The sequence below is a fragment of the Colias eurytheme genome, chromosome 6 (assembly GCF_061535395.1).
Source record: "Colias eurytheme isolate Ceu_HAF_F1 chromosome 6, ilColEury1 Martin Lab GWU primary, whole genome shotgun sequence".
NCBI classification, from domain to species: domain Eukaryota; kingdom Metazoa; phylum Arthropoda; class Insecta; order Lepidoptera; family Pieridae; genus Colias; species Colias eurytheme.
In genome coordinates, this window is record NC_142985.1 from 12,746,194 (window position 1) to 12,769,496 (window position 23,303).

A 23,303-nucleotide genomic window follows, 5' to 3' on the forward strand; every position below is an offset into this window, starting at 1 on the left:
ATGACTAAAAAAAGTATGTTTCAATATGTGATTTTTTTTGCTGTGCAAAATGAATTGTTTGCTGTTTCAATTTGTGTCGGTTTTTATTATGTTAATAGTATGAGATGTTGAAAAGTGTATCAAAAAATATTATTTAAAAAAATAATTGATTCGGACGTGAAGATTTTATATTACAACAAGCGGTCCACCCCGGCTTCGCCCTAGGTACATGTTTACGTTTTCTCTACATAAGAACCATCCTCGTACTTCAAGAAAAAGAATTAACGAAATCGGTTCAGCCGTTCTTGAGTTATACTCTTACCAACATAATATTTTGCGATTCAATATTTATATAATAGAAACTAGAAAAACTAACCGAAAGCCGCTGGCGATGCTAGCCTAAATTAATCATTTTTATAAAAATCTAATCAGTAAACACAAACAATATTCCAATAAAAATAATAAATAATTACTTTCCTCCGCTCGAAATTAATTTCATATTTTCCTGTAATGTTTTAAATTTCCTAATCTAAGGCTAAATAAGTGTTTAAACGGGGCTTTCCACTTTACGAAGATATTAAAACTGTAATGGTTTTTAATTATCGCTGTAATTTAACTTCAAAGCTGAGAGGGATCGCTTTCAAAATAAATGTAAATAAACTTTGCAATATAAGGCCGGGAACATACTGAGCTAAAAGCTAAATATACTAGGCGAATAAAATTGGTTCGTTCAAGAGGAAAAGCAAGGCTGAAATTGTCTAATGACAAATTTGTTCAGAAACTGAGTTAAGTGTTTTTGTTTTTATTTTTTAACATCTCAATAAATTATCAAAATAGACAAGAAGTAATTATTGTATTCAGATAATTTACACTTTTATATTATCACAAAGTAAAACACATGTCTCCTGACTGTCATCTGATTAATCGCCAATCTCTCACATCCAATTCCAATGGGCTGCAGTTAATAAACATGACGTGTGAGTTTAAGTTCGTATAATATACAAACAAACATAATATATTATATGTGTGTTTGTGTGTATGCACTACAACTTCCACCGCAAACGCCGGTACAGCCTGAAAATCAGCGCTGCTTTTGTGCAGCATTTTGCTGAGGCTGTATCCGTTTGCCTAATTTTAAAATTTGTAATGTTTTTCGCTGTGGTTTTTGGCAATCAATTTATTTTCTTTCTTTCTTTCCAATGCCTGGCGGTAAGATGGTGGATAGTTTGGACCATGATTTAAAAATTTCCCAGTGACCCCAGTGTGTCCCCAGTTTAAAGTAAATAAAGTGGGAATATGGCATAATAATGCTTAATGGTTTATTTGATATTTGCTAACGCTAACATATGGCACTGAATTTTATTACTATTCGTTATATTGAAGTGTAATTTAATTACTTTTCAATAAACTCTTAGCAAAATCGTGCTTAACAAAGAAATTAATTAAAAATATTCGTTCATTTTAATATCTGTATATTAAAAATAACGTATATGATTTAATTTGGAACACTTTACATCTATCTATACTTAATCACTACATCACTACATATGTAGTATAAAACATAGTCCCTTTGTACGCTTAAATCTTTGAAACTACGCAACGGATTTTGATGCGGTTTTTTTTAATAGATAGAGTGATTCAAGAGGAAGGTTTGTATGTATAATAACATCCATTAAATAGTGGAGAAGTGCTGTTATTTTTGAGGTTTCTAATGTGATGTCGTAATAATTACATTTTTTTCCGCTTACATTGCAAACGCAGGCTGAACCCTACGAGTTTCATCAAAATAATGTACTAAGTATTATACACATTGAAAAGGTCTACAGAAAAGTCCGCGATGGTATATGTCTATCTCTTATGGATAACCCACAATAACTTTTTTTTGTCATTTACTTTTTACGACAAATAATGGCTAATTTTCGAAGCGATTTTAACCAATACAGCATTAATCCTTAACCAATTAAATACCTTGAATACATTGTTCATTTAATATAGATCTATATGACCCTTTACACCGTATGATTTAAGTTTACCCATTTATCGAGGAAGCTGGCTATAGATATATTATCATCACGCTAAGACCAACAGGAGCGGAGCAATGCGGGTGAAACCGCGGGACATAGCTAGTAAGTTATAATATCACTGTAAAGGAAAAAAGTCAGACTTATTTCAAGGAGAAAAGAATTAAACAAAAATAAAATAACATAATAAGAACGAGAGTCTAGAACACTAAGTAACATTTTATAGTCCATTCATTAAGATTGCACCGCTGCATTTGAAAATTCAAATACTTAAGCACATGAGACTAAGAAAAAGGAAATTCACCAAACTTAATTTAAAAAGCTGGAGTAAAAATCCAACACACTTTACTCACGTTACCTCCTAACTTTGCTATACATTGCTGTCTTCACTACAACTACTCTAATATTTCCAGTCCAAAGCGAGCAATGTACATAAAACAATTCCAAGATTTCGCAAAGCTTCAGAACGAAAGATCTTACATAACTGGCTACGTGACCGTAATACAGATCAAGCAAGTATTATGTTCAGTAAATTGTTTTGCTAATAACTATCTCTGGGACAGCTTGGTACAAGCTTTTGTTATTTATGACGAGCATCTCGCCTTCGTTTTGCGAAATAAAGAGGCTGGTGAATTCTATGGAGCTATTCAGGGTTTTTTGATGTAGAGTAGGATATATTTATTACCTTAAATTTTAATATATAGGTTCGATTTTTTGCGCTCTTGATAGATAAATAACAATAAAAAAAGACGGGTTGCACTCCGGGAGTGCCGGCAGAAGTGAAAACTTGATTATTAACGTTGAGCATGTTTGATATTTTGGAATGGTATCCGTCTTAACGCTTTTTCGATCAGGTCACGTGTCCTGACGCGAGTTTAAGATTTTATACCCATTACAGAAAAAGTGCTCAACGCCGCTAAAGAAGTTATCACTTCAAAAAATTACTCGACTGATTTAAAAATGGACTATATTTAGACTACAATATGTTTATTAAGTAATAGGCTATATTTAACTTTTTATCCTTAGTTCAAACAGGTTCTCTACATGTAGCAGAGAATGGAAAAACTTCTTGGATAAAAACCTTTATATTGTTAACAGAACTTTTAATGAAATAAGCAAACTTTAACCATAAAAAACTTACGTTACATTATTATCAATCCATACATTTTGTAGCCACACTCATGGTAAAATGTTCCTATGTAACATGGTCGTTTAAGCTCATTAAAAAGTATATCCAAGAAATACATTCTTCATTTCTTCTCCATTTAAAACTAAATGATGCATGTTGAATAAAATGTTTAAGAAAGAACTATATTTTAGCTTTAAAATAAACTCAAATGAGAACTACAAGCGGGCCGCCATTACAATCTCTTGATATAAAATTTCTGATGAGACATGTCATTAGTGAGAAAACTAATGATATGAAAGTTAAATAAATTTAACTAAACTTTGCTCACTGCAAAGAATATGGGAATAGGATTCATATATTATTATTATGAAAAATATGAATTTTTTCTCGAAGTCAAATTTTAGAGTCAGTAATAGTGTTAATAATATCTTGTATCTTTTCATGTCACTTAGCGCACGTACGTAAAGGTTATGATTTAATGTTGTTGTTTCAGCCGCGGGACGTCCACTGCTGGACAAAGGCCTCCCTCAAGGATTTCCAGTACGACAGTATATTTTCATACGCATGTTTAATTAATTATTGATTAGGTTATCAGCGTATTAAACGTACGTACGTACGTACGTAACGCCTTAAGTATAAGTAATAGTATACTGACTGACGGTGGGATATACTGTACTAGCTGTGCCTCGCCGTTTTACCCGCATTGCTCCGCTCCTGTTAGTCTTAGCGTAATGATATATATGCCTATAGCCTTCCTCAATAAATTTAACACCGAAAGAATTTTTCAAATCGGACCAGTAGTTCCCGAGATTAGCACGTTCAAACAAACAAATTCTTCGGCTTCATAATATTAGTAAAAAGCTCTACATTTTATCAGGTTTGATACTATATCCCAAAAATCCTCTTTAAGTTTCTAAACGCAGCTAAAACAATGAATAAAGAAATCCCAAATACTGATATACGGTTACAGCTTGGCTTACAACCACCGGTTGATGGAAGCCTTGGACTGTTACAGTCACCTGGATTGGAGCCAAGTCCCTGGATGCAGGTCTTGGAATTTATTGTTTTCGGGATTTGTGGATATAGGTAGGGTGAAGGTAAGTATAACCCTAAAGCGATGTCTTTTTAAGGAACCTCTCCGCTATTTCAGTGTTTTGATTTTGCAAGGAAGCATTATTTGGACAAATCTTGGTTGTAATACGAAACGGGCCTTTTGCATCCACACTGACTATTTATTTAAAATGTACCTAGGCTTTCTATTTTTAAGTTTTTCAAATGTTTTTATCAAAAATCTTGTGTATGAAATAGAAGAAACCAGTAAGTCACTAATCCTAAATAAGCTATTATTCAAAAAGAATCGGTACAGCCGTTTCATAAATTAATCAGAATAAACATGCTACAAAGTATTTAAAAATAGCCGTTTTATTACAGTTGCCGCAATACACATCAATTTGGTAAATAGCTATCCCACCAAAAACATTTTCATGTAAAATGTTGCCAAGACGAGCCCATATGACTCGCACTGTCAAAAAGTTATCAGATCTCATGTAGAGCCAAGCTTCTAACATTACACGCCCTAACTCTACAAGGCTTAACTTCACAAACTCTACACCTTAGTCAAAATATTATGTGGCTTGGCCATTTCGCTACATTCACATCGGCGTAAGGTGAAAAATTAATTCACTGTTCATTACTTTTGTGTTATACAATAGTTCTTGTAGTAACGAATGGCCAAGCCACATATTTTGACTAAGGTGTAGAGTTTGTGAAGTTAGGCCTTGTAAAGTTAGGGCGTGTAATGTTAGAAGCTTGGCTCTACATGAGATCTGATAACTTTTTGACAGTGCGAGTCATATGGGCTCGTCTTGGCAACATTTTACATGAAAATGTTTTTGGTGGGATTTCATTTCTTTTTGTAGGTTGTTTGTAACAATTTTTTTTTAACAAGGAGTACCTATACATATATATATCTAGGGGAACCAAGTTTTAGATTAGGTATTAGATTAGACCTCTAGCGTCATCAAAATTTAATTTAAAATTACAGGTCTCATAAAAACTCCCATCCCCTAGTTTAAGGGGTTGGGGGATGGAAGTTACAAGTTTTATAATTTTGTTTGTTGTTTGTGTGCTAATACTAGCTTACATACAAAATTTCAGCTTTCTAGGACATTAGGAAATACCTTAAGAATTTTGATGATCATCAGTGAGTCAGTGACGAAATTAGCGTTTTTTAGATATAAATAAAATCTGAAGTATAAAAGCTAATGTAATTAAAACTTAATATGTTCAATAAGTCCGCTATTGACAATATATCCCGAAAATTTTGTTGATCTAGCATAATCCAAACCCAAGTTATGAGGGTTCAAAAAAACGTCGAAGCGCTTCGAGAAAAGGTAGGTAGTGCCCGTGCGCCTCGCTTGGCTCGTCTTGGCGGGGGCACTACCGTGCCCCCAGATCTACTATTTTCAAATTGCAAATACATCTAGTATTTTGTTTATTCCATAAATAGAGAAGTAAATTGCGTTCTATTCCAATCAATTACACATCTATTGAATGCAAATAAAACAAATCAAGTTTTATAAAGTCATTTATTCAACACTGTTATACACAAATGTTCAAACAACCAATTCGCATCTTCCTTTGATAATACACGTGTCTCTTCGGCTTAAACACATACATCAGCGGCGCGATTAGCGATTTTTATGCGATTGGTGAGATTATAATATTATATATAGCTAAGATATTGTACCACCGCTAAAGAAGTTTTCACTTCAAAAATAAATTATGTTTTTACTGTTCTGTGAAATTAACGAATAGCATAGACAACGTTGAATATAGGTTGATCTTTCAGTATTTCTTAGATTTTTTTTCTCAATATAGGAACGTACATTACGTTCATAACGTATTTAACAACATATTATTTCGTAATAATATTTCTCATTATGCTTATCGATATTGATAAATTGTTAAAAATACACTCATCACTCTTTTTGGCTTGTAAAGGAGTGATTTATCGCAAATCGCGCCGCCTTTGCAAAAATTCAGACCGTAAATGTTCATTTCAGAGTTGAAGTGGTCTAATAATTTCCAGTTTCATTACCTTTGTGCCAAACACAACTTGAAAGCGTTACAATGAGATCCGTTACGTATCAAAGGGCGGCAATCTGGGTGTAGTACGTATGTCATCATGTTGCATTTATATAGAAAACTAGGTGAATACAAAAGATAACTGTTGTAACTCGTATTTGGGTATATAAAGTGTAAATTTTTCATAAGGAATTGTAAAAATTAGATATTGAATATTTTAAATGTATTTACGCCATTTATTGTTTGCTAGAGCGATTTAACGAGCAGATAGAGTCTGTACAAAAAGGGAATTTCTATAATTTTTCTCGCGATAAACTAGTCAATAAAAATGGCGAAATAGATATCGTATACAAAAGTAAGGCAAATACGTTTTTTTGAGAAATAGAAGAAATAATTGTTATTAATGAAATGAAACTGCAAACTTTAAACCACTTTATAAATTTTGACTGATATTTTAAGTGAGTAAAATTACCAACTATAATATTATTGCAGACATTTGAAGCTATATACAAGGTTAATTTACAAATACTATATAAAATTTAAAATATTAAACCAGATGTTAGTGTAAAGAAACTTTATTTCTCATTTAGTTACTTATAAATGTTATTAATTTCACAAATTTCACTATTATACAGGGTGTCCCACTGTTGCTATACTTATTGTTATGTATAATATCTATTGTGAAAAATTGCTATAGAGTGTAATTATATTTATGAAAAGTAAATAAATTGTTGCTTACCCAATTAATCGTATTTTTGCACAAATTTTGGTACAATTTTAATATTTGAAGAAATGCATGAGAAAAATGTAATAACAACGGTTAAGAAATTTATGAATGTCGTAAAATCTTCATTTGATGAATATTAAAGAACAACTATGGAGTTTCTTGTCGATTCTTCTCCATAGATACTGCTTTCCGAATCGGTGGTAAATGTTAAAAATACTTATGTAATGACGATTCGAAAGTGCTACTAAATAGTAGTGTAAAAAAAATGAATGTTTAAGTTTGAGTTTGAGTTTTATTTACTAACTAGCGGTCCGCCCCGGCTTCGCCCGTGGTACATATTTACGTTTTCTCTACATAAGAACCATCCTCGTACTTCAATGAATATAATAGAAAAGAATTATCGAAATCGGTTCAGCCGTTCACACGTGATGCCGTGACAACGCGAAACGGGTGCAGACCCGCCGCCTTTTTAATTTTTATAGCTCCCGCCGCGCAGCGCGTCGAACGCGGCAACTGATAGGTACACAAAAATAATCCTTATGGCATGATTCTGTATTCACGCGCGATGACGTTTTCATGTATAACTTTGGTGTTTCTACTTTCTACACCGATTTACATGATTCTTTTACTATAACCTGCCCAGGAGTATGAAGAATAATTGTGCCAAATTTAGTTAAAATCCGTCGGGTTGTTTTTGTTTCTATAACGAATATACAGACAGACAGACAGACAAAAATTTTACTGATTGCATTTTTGGCATCAGTAGCGATCCCTTATCACCCCTTCATAGTTTTTTTTTAATATATTCCATGTACAGAATTGGCCTCTCTACAGATTTATTATAAGTATAGATAATATAAATAAAATCGTAATAATTTGAACAATATTTGAAGAAGAATGAGTAATAACTAATAACCAAGAAAATGAAACACATGGTAACTATCTTAAAATTAAATATATGGTTAATATCAATAAATACTTACAAATAATACGTAATATTACATAAATAGAGAGACGCATATAACATTAATTAGGAATGGCTCATTTGTACTTTAATTCTAAATTAATAATTTGAATAATTTATAAAAACATCATATTATTAAATCAACTCCGAGACAAAGAAATAAAATATGTATAACAATCTTAAAATATAAATCTTTTAAAAGTAAATTAATGTCAACAGTTACTTTTTTAAGGAAGCATTAAAATTTTTTGGCTCTTTAGATAATTGGCATTATAATCGAGGTCTATAAATAAATATTAATGTAAACTTAACAACAGATAAACTATCAATATACATGAAAAAACACAATTTTATTAATATCTTAACTATACATAATGGTAACATAAGATAATATTGCATTTAAACACATTTCATATTATTGTTATTTTTACAAACGGAGTTAACTGAAAACAAAATCTAATGTCTTTTATTCCATTTACTGTGTACAAAAAATTAATAATCCCATAAGTAGGAAGATATTTTATACACAAACGTAATTATTCAAAAAAGCATATTTTTTGTAAAAATTTAAATTGAAATGTTGTCGATCGTTTGTCAACTGTCACAACCAAGGAGGGACCAAAAGAAAGAAATGAAGAAGAAAAAATTAATATGCATTTTGTTTCTGTGGCCTATAGGTATAATATTGTATGTATCATAATTTTTTTTATAAGAGAGTCACAGAAAATAAATAACATCAGAAGAGTTTGTGACTGAAAAGGCGGACACTTCAAAATGTTATGTTTTTGTTTTTATATAGATCTTGGAAAGTCATTTGTCATTAAAAGCATTGCACCGAGTTGTAAGCATTTACCATTGCAGTTACATAAATACTAATATCGATTCATGTAATTTGTGACTTACGACATATATAAATAAGGTTCAACATGTTTTAGATGTCTTTAGAAGTGGACAAATAGTATCAAATGGATATCATAATTATTGAAGCCTATTTGAATGTTATCTACTGTAGAATATAAAGCCTACAATGTATATATACATATAGACATTTATACCTATTTTAGATTCTATAAGGAAGCAATTTTTAGAATAAAAGTCAGTATTATAGCTATAACATCAAGGTTTAAATCTTTAAGACACATTCACAAAATTCATCTTAAACCTGAGAATTTGTTAAACGTTACATCTAAATTAAAAATTGGAATTAAATTATAATAACAGCTAGAAAAAAGAGAAAACATAATATTCTTTAATGATATGAAATTATTATAATGTCACCGATTCTTGATAAGTATACAAAATTTGAATTAAATCTGTCCGTTTAATGTGGCTAAAAATCGAATCTAAAGATTACAAAAGAACAAAATATTATAGGCGAAACTAATATAATAGTCCATTGAATAAAAAGTTCTAGAGTGCGTGAGTTAGTAACGTAAGATGTTTCTTCGGAAACATGTCAAGAGTCCCTAGTTAATAAACATACTAAAACCCCGGGCCACTAGGAGGAGCCCCGGAGTGGGGGGAGGAGGGAAATGGGTCCATTTTTTCATTTTTCGCTTAAATCTCAAAAACGGTACATGTTAGAGAAAAACTTTCAAGGAAAAGTTGAAAGGCCATAAAATTATCTACAAGTTGTACCTAAATCATTTTTTCCTATAGCCTACCGTTTCTGAGTTATACGCAGTAAAACATGATTTTGGCTCAAACAATTTCCACATCAATCGATCAAAAAATATTTCTTTCTTCCAAAAAACTAAAATGTGCAACTTGTGACCGGTATTGATAGATTGCTCTTAATTAGGTCTATAATTGGTAAAATAAACACATTCCTCCATGGAAGCCTTTAGGAGGAATCGATTGTCAAAATATTATATTATGGTAGTTTGAGTTACTGAACTTGATCTTTTTATTTTTTTCTTCCAAAAAACTCAAAAGTGCAACTTGTGACCGGTACAGATAGATTGCTCATAATTGGGTCTATCATTGATAAAAATACCAGATTCCACCACGGAGGCGTTTACGGGGAATTGAATTTTATTAGGGTAGTTACGATACTTGAACTTTTTATTTTTTTTCTCCAAAAAAACTCAAAAGTGCAACTTGTGACTGATACTGATAGATTGCTCTTAATTAGGTCTATAATTGGTAAAATAAACACATTCCTCCATGGAAGCCTTTAGGAGTAACCGATTGTCAAAATACTATATTAGGGTAGTTTGAGTTACTGAACTTTATCTTTTTATTTTTTTCTTCCAAAAAACTCAAATGTGCAACTTGTGACCGGTACTGATAGATTGCTCTTAATTAGGTCTATAATTGGTAAAATAAACACATTCTTCCATGGAAGCCTTTAGGAGGAATCGATTGTCAAAATATTATATTAGGGTAGTTTGAGTTACTGAACTTGATCTTTTTATTTTTTTCTTCCAAAAAACTCAAAAGTGCAACTTGTGACCGGTACAGATAGATTGCTCATAATAAGGTCTATCATTGATAAAAATACTAGATTCCACCACGGAGGCGTTTACGGGGAATTTAATTTTATTAGGGTAGATACGATACTTGAACTTTTTATTTTTTTTCTTCCAAAAAAACTCAAAAGTGCAACTTGTGACCGGTACCGATAGATTGCTCATAATTAGGTCTATCTATCTATAATATAAAAATGAATCCCAAAATGTGTTGGTAAGCGCATAACTTGAGAACGGCTGAACCGATTTCGTTAATTCTTTTTTTATTATATTCCTTGAAGTACGAGGATGGTTCTTACGTAGAGAAAACGTAAATATGTACCACGGGCGAAGCCGGGGCGGACTGCTAGTCATTGATAAAAATACCAGATTCCACCATGGAGGCGTTTACGGGGAATTGAATTTTATTAGGGTAGTTACGATACATGAACTTTTTAACTAACTACCCTAATAAAATTCAATTCCCCGTAAACGCCTCCATGGTGGAATCTGGTATTTTTATCAATGATAGACCTAATTATGAGCAATCTATTTGTACCGGTCACAAGTTGCACTTTTGAGCTTTTTGGAAGAAAAAAAATAAAAAGTTCATGTATCGTAACTACCCTGATAAAATTCAATTCCCCGTAAACGCCTCCGTGGTGGAATCTGGTATTTTTAGCAATGATAGACCTAATTATGAGCAATCTATCTGTACCGGTCACAAGTTGCACTTTTGAGTTTTTTGGAAGAAAAAAATAAAAAGATCAAGTTCAGTAACTCAAACTGCCCTAATATAATATTTTGACAATCGATTCCTCCTAAAGGCTTCCATGGAGGAATGTGTTTATTTTACCAATTATAGAACTAATTAAGAGCAATCTATCAATACTGGTCACAAGTTGCACATTTGAGTTTTTTGGAAGAAAGAAATATTTTTTGATCGATTGATGTGGAAATTGTTTGAGCCAAAATCATGTTTTACTGCGTATAACTCAGAAACGGTAGGCTATAGGAAAAAATGATTTAGGTACAACTTGTAGATAATTTTATGGCCTTTCAACTTTTCCTTGAAAATTTTTCTCTAACATGTACCGTTTTTGAGATTTAAGCGAAAAATGAAAAAATGGACCCATTTCCCCCCTCCCCCCACTCCGGGGCTCCTCCTAGTGGCCCGGGGTTTTAGTATGTTTATTACCTAGGGACTCTTGACATGTTTCCGAAGAAACATCTTACGTTACTAACTCACGCACTCTAGACCCCCCTTGGAGGGACTCATTCAATGGACTATAATAAGTGTTAAAATGACAAATACAATACGACTAAAACTCGATTAGAATATTCTACACAAACAAATTGAAATTCTTAGCAAGAATAATACTTGAGATCGCACCCGATACAATATTCTTTGAGACTGGTTGGTCAAAGTCTAAGATTGCAATGGAATTCCAATTCAATACCAATGTTAATATAAGTTACATGTGTAGATAGGTTACGAACTCAACATTCGATCACAATACGATCTTCAAAAACGACACACTAACGCACTTACGATTAGACGTCAAAGTGAAATGGCATGTTTCAATTATCGTGAGTGAAAAAGAGACAAAGACTAATAAGCCACATTAGCCAGATAGCGCTTTTTGACTATCTACACCTTTTTATATTTTACTAGCTTTCCGCCTGCGGCTTCGCCCGCGTTTTCAAAGAAAAACCCGCATAGTTCCCGTTCCCGTGGGATTTCCGGGATAAAACCTAGCCTATGTTACTCGTGGATAATGTAGCTTTCGAATGGTGAAGGAATTTTTAAAATCGGTCCAGTAGTTTATGAGCCTATTCATTACAATCAAACAAACAAACAAACAAACAAAGTTTTCCTCTTTATAATATTAGTGTAGATAATAGCATTGTTCTATAAGAAAATTATATAAATGGAAACATAATATTTATTGAGACATACTCATTAATTATAATCAAATAAAAATATAATATCTATATGTATTTAGAGAGCGTGTCTCAAAGATTTATGTTTACGTATCTTTACTACGTAATACATAAAACAGTTACATGTCATCACTAAATGTCTTTCATTGCATTTACAGGTTTTATCCCTATGTTAATATTTACAACGGTGAATATTATAGTAATTTATTTGTAAGCGACGGAATTGTGCCATTTATCCTGAAATTATTGGCAGTTAGATCGGATTCATAACATGAGTTTTGTAATCTGTAAACGCCATTTTGTTTATGGCCTATTAATAAAATTTATAGACATAAATACAGAATAATTTCATGACAAAAAATAAAATACATTAAACAAACAGGGTAATAACGTAATCAAAAAATTAATAATTTTATAACGTTTATGCACAATTCAGAAAACAGTTTCGTCAATAAAAATTTATCATCACGTTTTTCAATTTAATTCTGATCAATTTTCTATATTGGTTTAATGCTTAATAACTTTCTGTGTATTTAATAAGTGTTTTTATATTTATTTTCAAGCAATATTCAGACTAATTTAAATGGCATGTATGAAGAGCTTTATAAATAATTATAGTATTATTGATAGAGAATTGAAAATATGAAAATAGGCGAACAGGTCTTTAGTATCTGCATTATGAATTCGTCCCAACTCCTGCATGTCTGCTGTTGCATTGTTAAATACTCTAACTTCCAATCTAAGGGCGTATTCAGAAAGAAAGCTTGAAACTTATAAGCGCTTATCGGCGCTTGTCATGTTCATATATTTTCCTGTCAGTGCTGGTAACCCGCGCAGGAAAATATATGAACATGACAAGCGCCGATAAGCGCTTATAAGTTTCAAGCTTTCTTTCTGAATACGCCCTATGGTGTTAAATTATAAATTCTCTCTAATATGTATATTCTGAAACTAATATTTTACTTAAAACAAGAAAGAGATTGAAATAAAATTTTGCCTTTAAGTATTTAAACAGAAACGTTTTTAATATGAATATTTTAGGAAAGATTTAAAAACAGATTATAAATTAGGAATTCTAGATTTGAAAAGCACCAATCAATGAAATATTATTATTTTATATATTATACATAAACTTCAAATACTTAACAATAGGTACATCGTATGTATTCTAGAACTTAATATAATATTGTAATACTGTTGATTCTAATACTGAAGCTTTATTTAGTAAATATTTACAAGTTTAACAACTAATTTACAGGCGAATTTTTAAAATTGTATTTCCGAACAGTGTTCAAATATTATACACAAACTGAAAAATTTGTATGCCTTTTTAATATTTAAAATTCATCTCGAAAATATGAAACTAATACAAATGATATTATGAATTGGCCAAATTTCATTAAAATCATATCCTTTAATTTTAATTCATTAATATTCAATATTGAACGATTTCTGGGTATTTAAAACAGCAGGCTAAAAATAAATCGTAAAAGTGTACTTATGTTGAAACACGTTTCAGAGTTCTCCGATATACCACATCATTTCAAATTCAATTTTAAAAATTCACCTGAATAACAGAAAGTTTCTATTTGATATGCATAAATGGCTAATTAATAGCTATAATGGTAGTTTAAATTTAACATTTTTACGTTTATAAATCACAGTTAAGACTAGCATATAATTATCTACTTTTGAACAGGTCAAATGGTTTTTGTGATGATTATTACAGATCGAAGATAACCATTTTTCCAGTATTAAAGATTTTAGAAAGCATTTGTATTCGAATACGACATTAATTTTGGAACTCAAATTGAATAACAAAATTCACATTGCAAACATCTTTAAATTTAATATTTCGAAACTACCATATTCTTAATATATATATATAATATACTCTTAATAAAACATCACAAAAACCATCCGTCGTAACGCAACTGAAATCTAAGTACAGTCTTTAAACAGTGACTTCTTCAGTAAAACGACTTTTATCATCCAAATTTATAACTATTGCATGAGTCCTAGCGTGGCCCGAACGCACGCTCCTAACTTCTGAACTGCTCGGACTACACCTGACTTCTTCTCTTTTATCATTCTTATAACCATTTCTGTTCACTTCTGGCGGACGTATATCACCACAGTTGGCTTCTCCCGAAATTTTGAACACACCATTTTCTTTTTCTTCTTCTGTTTTTCTCTTTGGAGAATCTGTGGTAACATCTGTTTGGCTCTGTTCTGCGTTGCTGTTTTCTACACTCTTGGTGGGTGTGAATTTTTGTTTGTATGATGGTGGAGCGTCGAAGGGCAAGTCTCTGCCACTACTGCTTGATTCTTCTGCGGGTGTTACAGTACACATTAGTCTGTCAGCCACAGCACTGAATACTGTGTTGAGCTTGAGTGGTGCTGAATCAGAAGCACCAGGTTTCCGCTCATGCAGAGCAGCCGCATCCAACATTGCTGTTATCTTCCTTGGTATATTATTAACTGGTATGCAACGTTCCCTTAGTTTCTCCAGCTGATTGCATATTTTTTTGAACTCCTCCTGGATAAATGGAATTATAATAATTAACGGTCATAGTAAATTAATAATGATATATGAACGGTGGATGAATTACGAGTTGATAAGCGGAAATGTGTCCATAAAATATGAATTGTTTTAAATATTATCGGCCAATGTAATGCGGGAACCATTGAAATTATATGCTTTGTCATCGGATTATTGAATAACTAGCTTTCCGCCCGCGGCTTCGCCCGCATTTTCAAAGATAAACCCGCATAGTTCCCGTTCCCGTGGGATTTTCGGGATAAAACCTACCCTATGTGTTAATCCAAGTTACCTTCTATATGTGTGCTAAAATTCATTGTAATCGGTTCAGTAGTTTTTGCGTGAAAGAGTAACAAACATCCATACATCCATACAAACTTTCACATTTATAATATTACTAGAGGTCCGCCCCGGCTTCGCCCGTGGTACATATTTGGCAATAAAAGGTAGCCTATGTCCTTTCTCGGGTATCAAAATATCTCCATACCAAATTTCGTGCAAATTGGTTCAGTAGTTTAGGCGTGATTGAGTAACAGACAGACAGAGTTACTTTCGCATTTATAATATTAGTATGGATAATAGGATCGTATTATCATAAATTAAATACAAAATGAAACACAATATCCGATAGCGTATTGCTATCGTCATTTCGGGAGTATCAAATTTCAAAATTAACAAGTATAGGGTGACTACATCTGACAACATTGACTCCATTTTCAGCAAATTGATACATGATAACATGAACCATTTTAATTAATAGCGATAGCAGTAGAAGAGATTATGGACATATTTTTACTAACTAGTAATTTAATCAATTCTATCTGATATTTCCTACTGAATTTTTATCCAATTACAGTTACATAAAGAAACATAGTTAATCATCCTCCTTTTCATACCTCTAACTCCCTCTCAGTCATATTATCACAGAAGCGAGTACTCCTATTGGTCGTCATGGTGTAAGTGGACTCTGCTGGCTTCGACCTGAACTTGCCTGTCTTCTCTCGATCGTCCTTTCCTTGGCCTTTGTAGACCATATATGCCTGTTACAAGATAACTCAAATTTATTAAGAATGCCATTTACGTGACCAAGAAATCACCAAATTATAAATCATGGGCTTTACAGATTAGTATCTATAGAGATATGGAGAATAAAAGAGCGCGTGTGCCGACCACACGTGTCAGAAGTCAGAAAAGTTCTTTGGCAAAAAATTCAAAGATACCGCAAAATCGTCGCCTTACTCCCTGACGTGACGGTTTTGCCATGACATGACCTTGAAATTTTACTCTCAAGGCGCATAAAGAAGGTTTATTTCAAAAATGAAAAAGGTTGTCTCTGATTGGTCAGCATCAGCAATATTTCATAGCGTTAGAAAACAAATAGAGGAGTTGTCCGACCATTCGTTCTCAATTTAACGAGCAATCAATCGGACAGGTGTGAACTCTAGTTTCATTCACAATTTGATATTTTTTTTGCGGAAAGATCTAAACGAAAAATAATGTGTTGAATTGTATATTGTTTAAATAGATTTAGATATTGCAATAAACATTAAAGAATAACGTTCTTTTTTTCACTATCACTACCGTTGTTTATTTACTATCATATCAATAATAATTTGTCTATTTCAGAAATTGTAACTTGGCTGATTGGACTAGGCTTACACGAATTTATTATTAGTAAAGTTCTCAGTCAGTAGTGTGTAGTAATCCACATGACAGACATAAGCACACTTGGTCACTAACCTTGCTCCCAAAAATAAAGCAAAGCAGCAGAGTCACAGTTAGTTGTGTGTGACAGAAGAAAATTATATACAAGAGGTCGGGATTCGCTGGTGACTGAAGGAATAACCTGCAACAAATATATATTGACTTTTATAAATATCTGAATTTTTTAATAAATTTGTGAATAAGTCAAGTATTTCAGGATCTCTAAGTTTGTCATAGCTGTTAAATACAACAAAAAATAATGATGTGTTTTTTAATGCATCAAAAATGTAAACCAATAAGGAGGATAAATATGACAAAAACACGATTAAAATAAAACTACCTCGATACTTCTATAAAATATCAGAATTATCAATTAAAAAGAAAGGATTACGGTTATAATAAATGAACATTTATAGTTGGTTCTATTAGTCATAAAAATCTCTGTATCACAAAAAAATACTTAAATCCTTGACACTAGGAAAACATAGATTAATGGTTGGTTTGAACTCGGAACGTCGGGGTAGACGACCATCAATCTAAAGAAACATGCCCTGAAAATAAAAATAACTTTCTCATTTATCTTTTATTGTAAATGTGAAAGTTTCAGACTCACGTCAAACCTACTGAACATATTTTGATGAAACTTTACACACATATTTACAGTACCTTGTGTACGGGAGTAACTGTTAAGCTGTTGAAATACTAGCTTTCTCCCGTGGTTTTGTCCGAGCCCCAACTACCAATTACATGTATGCATCATGTATGTTATTAATTGTGAGGCTAATCCATACTAATATTATAAATGCGAAAGTAACTCTGTCTGTCTGTTACTCAATCACGCCTAAACTACTGAACCAATTTTCATGAAATTTGATATGGAGATATTTTGATACCCGAGAAAGGACATAGGCTACTTTTTATCCCGGGAAAATGACGCAATCCCGGAAATCCCACGGGAACGGGAACTATGCGGATTTTTCTTTGACTGTGCGGGCGAAGCCGCGGGCAGAAACCTAGTATAGAATAACACAGACAATGCAATTATCGAAACATGTCAACAAGGATTAGCGTTATTAATAACGTGACCATACGCAACATAGTCCGGATATAGTCTAGGAAAGATATTTGTGCAATATGTATATTAATGTTATATGGAAAGTCTTGAACTTAGTACCTATGCTTATTATGATAGCTGATATTTTTATTATAATTATTAATTGATGTACTGTAATGTTTTATTTCAAGGATATTATTTTATTACTAGCTTCCGCCCGCGACTCCGTCCGCGCGGAAAAATTAAGAAAAATTAAGATTTTTTTTTCTACGTATTTTTCCGGGATAAAAAGTATCCTATTTTATGCCCAGGATAATAAGGTATAATTATACCAAGTTTCATCGAAATTGAACCGTTAGTTTTCACGTGATGCCTTCACATACAGACAGACAGACAGACAGACAGACAGACAAAATTTTTTTAATCACATATTTGGGTTTGGTATCGATGCAGTAACACCCCCTGCTATTTATTTTTTCAATATTTTCAATGTACAGAATTGACCCTTCTACAGATTTATTATATGTACTAGCGGTCCGCCCCGGCTTCGCCCGTGGTACAGTCACGAGCAATAATATATGCCTAGGGGGCGATGTGCAAAAATATCTGTCACTAGAACAAATTCAATAATATCTGTCTGCCCGTATACAGCAAAAATATCTGACATTAGTAGGCAGCATAATAAAGTGGCATCAAAATTATATGACGAAAATGTAGAGCAAATAATTGTGACAACCTCTCGAAGCATAAATATGTGACGTCACCTAGGAGGCAATAATATCTGACACAATTTTATATTTCTGTATTGTAAAATATAATTGTTCCTCACAAAAAGCATAAATATGTGACACTAGCTTTCCGCCCGCGGCTTCGCCTGCGTTTTCACAGAAATACCGCATAGTTCCCGTTCACGGCATAAATATGTGACATCAACTAGGTGGCAATACAATTTCATATTTCTGTATTTTGCATCGATTCCTCACAAAAAGCATAAATATGTGATATCAACTAGGAAGCAATAATATCTGACATAATTTCATATTTCTGTATTTTGTATCGATTCCTCACACAAAGCATAAATATGTGACACCAACTAGGTGGCAATAATATCTGACACAATTTCATATTTCTTTATTTTGCATCGATTCCTCACACAAAGCATAAATATGTGTCACCAACTAGGTGGCAATAATATCTGACACAATTTCATATTTCTGTATTTTGCATCGATTCCTCACAAAAAGCATAAATATGTGACATCAACTAGGAAGCAATAATATCTGACACAATTTCATATTTCTGTATTTTGCTTCGATTCCTCACACAAAGCATAAATATGTGACATCAACTAGGTGGCAATAATATCTGACACAATTTTATATTTCTGTATTTTGCGTTGATTCCACACAAAAAGCAAAAATATGTGACATCAACTAGGAAGCAATAATATCTGACACAATTTTATTTTCAATTTAATATTGAATTAATATAAAATAAATAAATTTTATTTTAACTACGTTGTTTTAAAACATGATTACCATATTAATTAATATGTGCCGTCGTTGTATACTACATATTGTATGTCTAGATATTATATCGTACTAGATTAACACCCGCGGCTTCGCCCGCGTTTTCAAAGAAAAACACGCAGAGTTTCCGTTCCTGTGGGATTTCCAGGATAAAAGCTCTCATAAGCGTTAATCCAAGTTACCTTCTATGTGTGTGCCAAATTCCATTGTTTTGTCTTTTATTTGTGTGAAAGAGTAACAAACATCCTTACATGATATGAACTTTCGCATTTATAATATTAGAAGGATATCATATCTATCATATTTTATTTGAAGGTTCAGTGTAACCTTCGTGTATTATTTAGAAATTGTTTTGTTATATTTGACGTTAGCGGCGTTTGACACGATTGCTCCGTTATTCATTTTCATTTACCTATAATATTGCTATTATTTTATTGAGTATCGAAAATGATGGCAAGTTATCATATTATCGTAATTTCATTTAAATAAAAAATATTTACAAAATATGTGTCTTTTGTTCATATTCTTACCCCAGCAAAATACAAAACACTAATTCAATAAAAAAACGTTTGGCCTTTTTAAAATCCTATCCTATCTTATCCTACTAGTCCTACTATAATCCTACTTCCTATCCTACTAATCTAGTATTATAAATGCGAAAGTTTGTGAAGATGTGTATGTGTGTGTTTGTTACTCTTTCTCGCAAATACTACTGAACCGATTACAATGAAATTTAGCAGACATATAAAGGGTAACTTGGGTTAACACATAGGATAGGTTTTATCCCAAAATTCCCACGGGAACGGGAACTATGCGGTATTTCTGTGAAAACGCAGGCGAAGCCGCGGGCGGAAAGCTAGTGTCACATATTTCAGCTTTTTGTGAGGAATCAATTATATTTTACAATACAGAAATATAAAATTGTGTCAGATATTATTGCCTCCTAGGTGACGTCACATATTTATGCTTCGAGAGGTTGTCACAATTATTTGCTCTACATTTTCGTCATATAATTTTGATGCCACTTTATTATGCTGCCTACTAATGTCAGATATTTTTGCTGTATACGGGCAGACAGATATTATTGAACCCGTTCTTATGACAGATATTTTTGCTAATCTGCAAATGGTAATATATTTATGCTTCTGACTGTACATATTTACGTTTTCTCTACATAATAACCATCCTCGTACTTCAAGGAATATAATAAAAAAAGAATTATCGAAATCGGTTCAGCCGTTCTCGAGTTATGCGCTTACCAACACATTTTGCGATTCATTTTTATATATAAGAAAGATAAATAGTAGTCTTATAAAGCTAATTTTTTCGGGTTTACTAAATTTTTAACAATCAAAATTCCACATATAAATAATACAAATAAAATACTAACGGCAAATAATCGGTAACTGTATGTTTATCCCTGAGTTTATTTACTTCGTTGGTATAAAGCCCTCCACTAAAATTAATTGAACTGCCGAAAAATATTAGCTACAATCAACTTAATTATTTATTTTAGTGAAAAATATTAATAAAATGACAGCGAAGTAAAGTAAATTCATAATATGTAGTACTGTAGCACTATATCAATAGCTAAATTATTCATACACTCGAAAGATCCCTCCTTAATAAAAGAAAATATAATTCAAGTGATACTGAAATGAAACTATAAATATAAATCCAAGATGCAAATATAACCTGCAAATCCACAAATATCGCAAGAAAATCAAAGACATTGTAACATCTGTTACTGACGGGAAAAAACACAATACATAAGAAGAATTTGTATTTTGTATTTTTCCCTTTTGCACGCCTCATAAGCGAAGCGTTGAGGTGGGTACTACTGTCACTTCGCGCAAAACATCTGATTTTTCAAACTTAAAATGTCTTTATGTATCATACATTGCACTTGTAAGATAATACATACACACACATATTAAGAAAAAACACTATTTTTAACGTTCATGATATTTTTGATGTCATTTTTGTTATTTAAACTAGTTAAAAAACAGTTTAAAAAAGTTCTGTCTTGGACGTCCGTGTGTCTGTATGTGCGGATCCTTTTTCTTGTTAACACGATAGCGACCGAAATACTTTACTAATCGAGTCTTTTTTTTTCTCTTACGCTTGAGTATGCTCAGGAATAGAACCCTTTCATTTTTCAGGGTCTGATTCGATGTGGTTTAATTGTTATTAAATAAACAAAAATAATAATTAATAAATATTTATTAAAAAAAAATATGAGGCGTGCACTTTTGGATTTTCCAAATTATTGTATTTTTGCATCGACTTTAACAATATGCAGTTTTATGCGGCATTTTTTATTTGCAAGGTTTTATTTATGAGAGTTTATATCTCAAGTATTAAAAGGGGAAAGATTAGATTTTTATAAACTACTAGCGGTCCGCCCCGGCTTCGCCCGTGGTACATATGAAAAATAGATGTTGGCCGATTCTCAGACTTACCCGATACGCACAGAAAATTTCATGAGAATCGGTCCACCCGTTTCGGAGGAGTATGCAGACTAACATTGTGACACGAGAATTTTATATATAAGATAAGACTAGCGGCCCGCCCCGGCTTCGCCCGTGGTACATATGAAAAATAATTTGGAAAATCCAAAAGTGCACGCCTCATAATTTTTTTTTAATAAATATTTATTAATTATTATTTTTGTTTATTTAATAACAATTAAACCACATCGAATCAGACCCTGAAAAATGAAAGGGTTCTATTCCTGAGCATACTCAAGCGTAAGAGAAAAAAAAAGACTCGATTAGTAAAGTATTTCGGTCGCTATCGTGTTAACAAGAAAAAGGATCCGCACATACAGACACACGGACGTCCAAGACAGAACTTTTTTAAACTGTTTTTTTACTAGTTTAAATAACAAAAATGACATCAAAAATATCATGAACGTAAAAAATAGTGTTTTTTCTTAATATGTGTGTGTATGTATTATCTTACAAGTGCAATGTATGATACATAAAGACATTTTAAGTTTGAAAAATCAGATGTTTTGCGCGAAGTGACAGTAGTACCCACCTCAACGCTTCGCTTATGAGGCGTGCAATAGATGTTGGCCGATTCTCAGACTTACCCGATATGCACAGAAAATTTCATGAGAATCGGTCCACCCGTTTCGGAGGAGTATGCAGACTAACATTGTGACACGAGAATTTTATATATAAGAAGATTTTACCGAGTAACATTAACTAGTGACATATTTTGTTCACCTCCATAGATACTACTTTCTGATCGGTGGTAAATGTAAAAATATGTAATGATGATTCAAAAGTGCTTCTAGAAGATGTCTACCTAATTAAAAAATAAATGTTTGAGTTTAAGTTGAATCATTGATAATATGATAAATTACACGTTGTATATAGTAATTATTCTATAATTTGCCAGGTAAAGTCGTTTCGTCACATCAATATCAACGAGATTAAAAACTTCTCAATCAATACAATCCAATTTAATTTTCACTCGTAGCATTCATGTTATTTTTAACCATACAGATTTTAACTATTAAATAACAAAAATAGGAATAAATCGGAATGTTGTAACTTACAAAACTCTTGACTTATCGTAGCGTTATAGCATGCATCTGCCTTCTGAGCCTTGTAAACTTCGCCTGTCTCCAATATTAGTTTTGGTTAACGGTAGACTTTCTTGGAATTTTGATATCGTGCTCCAGATATTTTAGGTCGCTTAGATATTATGCTAGATAGTTTTAAGACGTATAATATAATTTTTAATATTCCTTTATCATAATCTAGATCAAATCTCTCCTCCCGGCTTCGTCCGGGTTTTCCCAAGAAAATAAAAATACACTTACAGACATCGTGGGTTTCTATTGGTAAATTTAATTGTTCAGTAGATCCAGAGATTACCCTCAAACTCGCAGACTCTTTATAATATCAGTATTTAGAGTATAGATGCAATTTAATTTGCCATGTTTTATTTAAGCAGTAAAATATAGGATTAATGCATTATAAATTAGTTGCTTTTATATTGGATTTATGCATTATATTAATTTAATCCGACGTTTCCAACAATTTACATTTGCGTGGCCATAAATTATTTCCTTTTTTCACATTTCAGTTGAAATCTATTTCTAAATTCTAAATGGCAATTGTTCCATAATTTGAATGGTTTGTACAATGTTATAAATTA

The 23,303-nt window shown here is 32.2% G+C and overlaps 1 protein-coding gene across 1 annotated transcript in view; it reads right to left on the bottom strand.

Annotated features, from left to right (window-relative positions):
- Positions 1–14,218: 14,218 nt before the first annotated feature.
- The window catches only part of LOC149908116 (uncharacterized), a 179,651-nt gene continuing 170,566 nt past the window's right edge, over positions 14,219–23,303 (bottom strand). The window contains exons 10-12 of the mRNA XM_090103472.1: positions 16,584–16,689; positions 15,740–15,883; positions 14,219–14,840 (exon numbers count right to left, since the gene is read on the bottom strand). Coding sequence (XP_089959598.1) covers positions 14,256–14,840; positions 15,740–15,883; positions 16,584–16,689 — 835 coding nt within the window. The 3' untranslated portion in view covers positions 14,219–14,255. The remainder of the gene's footprint in view (positions 14,841–15,739; positions 15,884–16,583; positions 16,690–23,303) is intronic.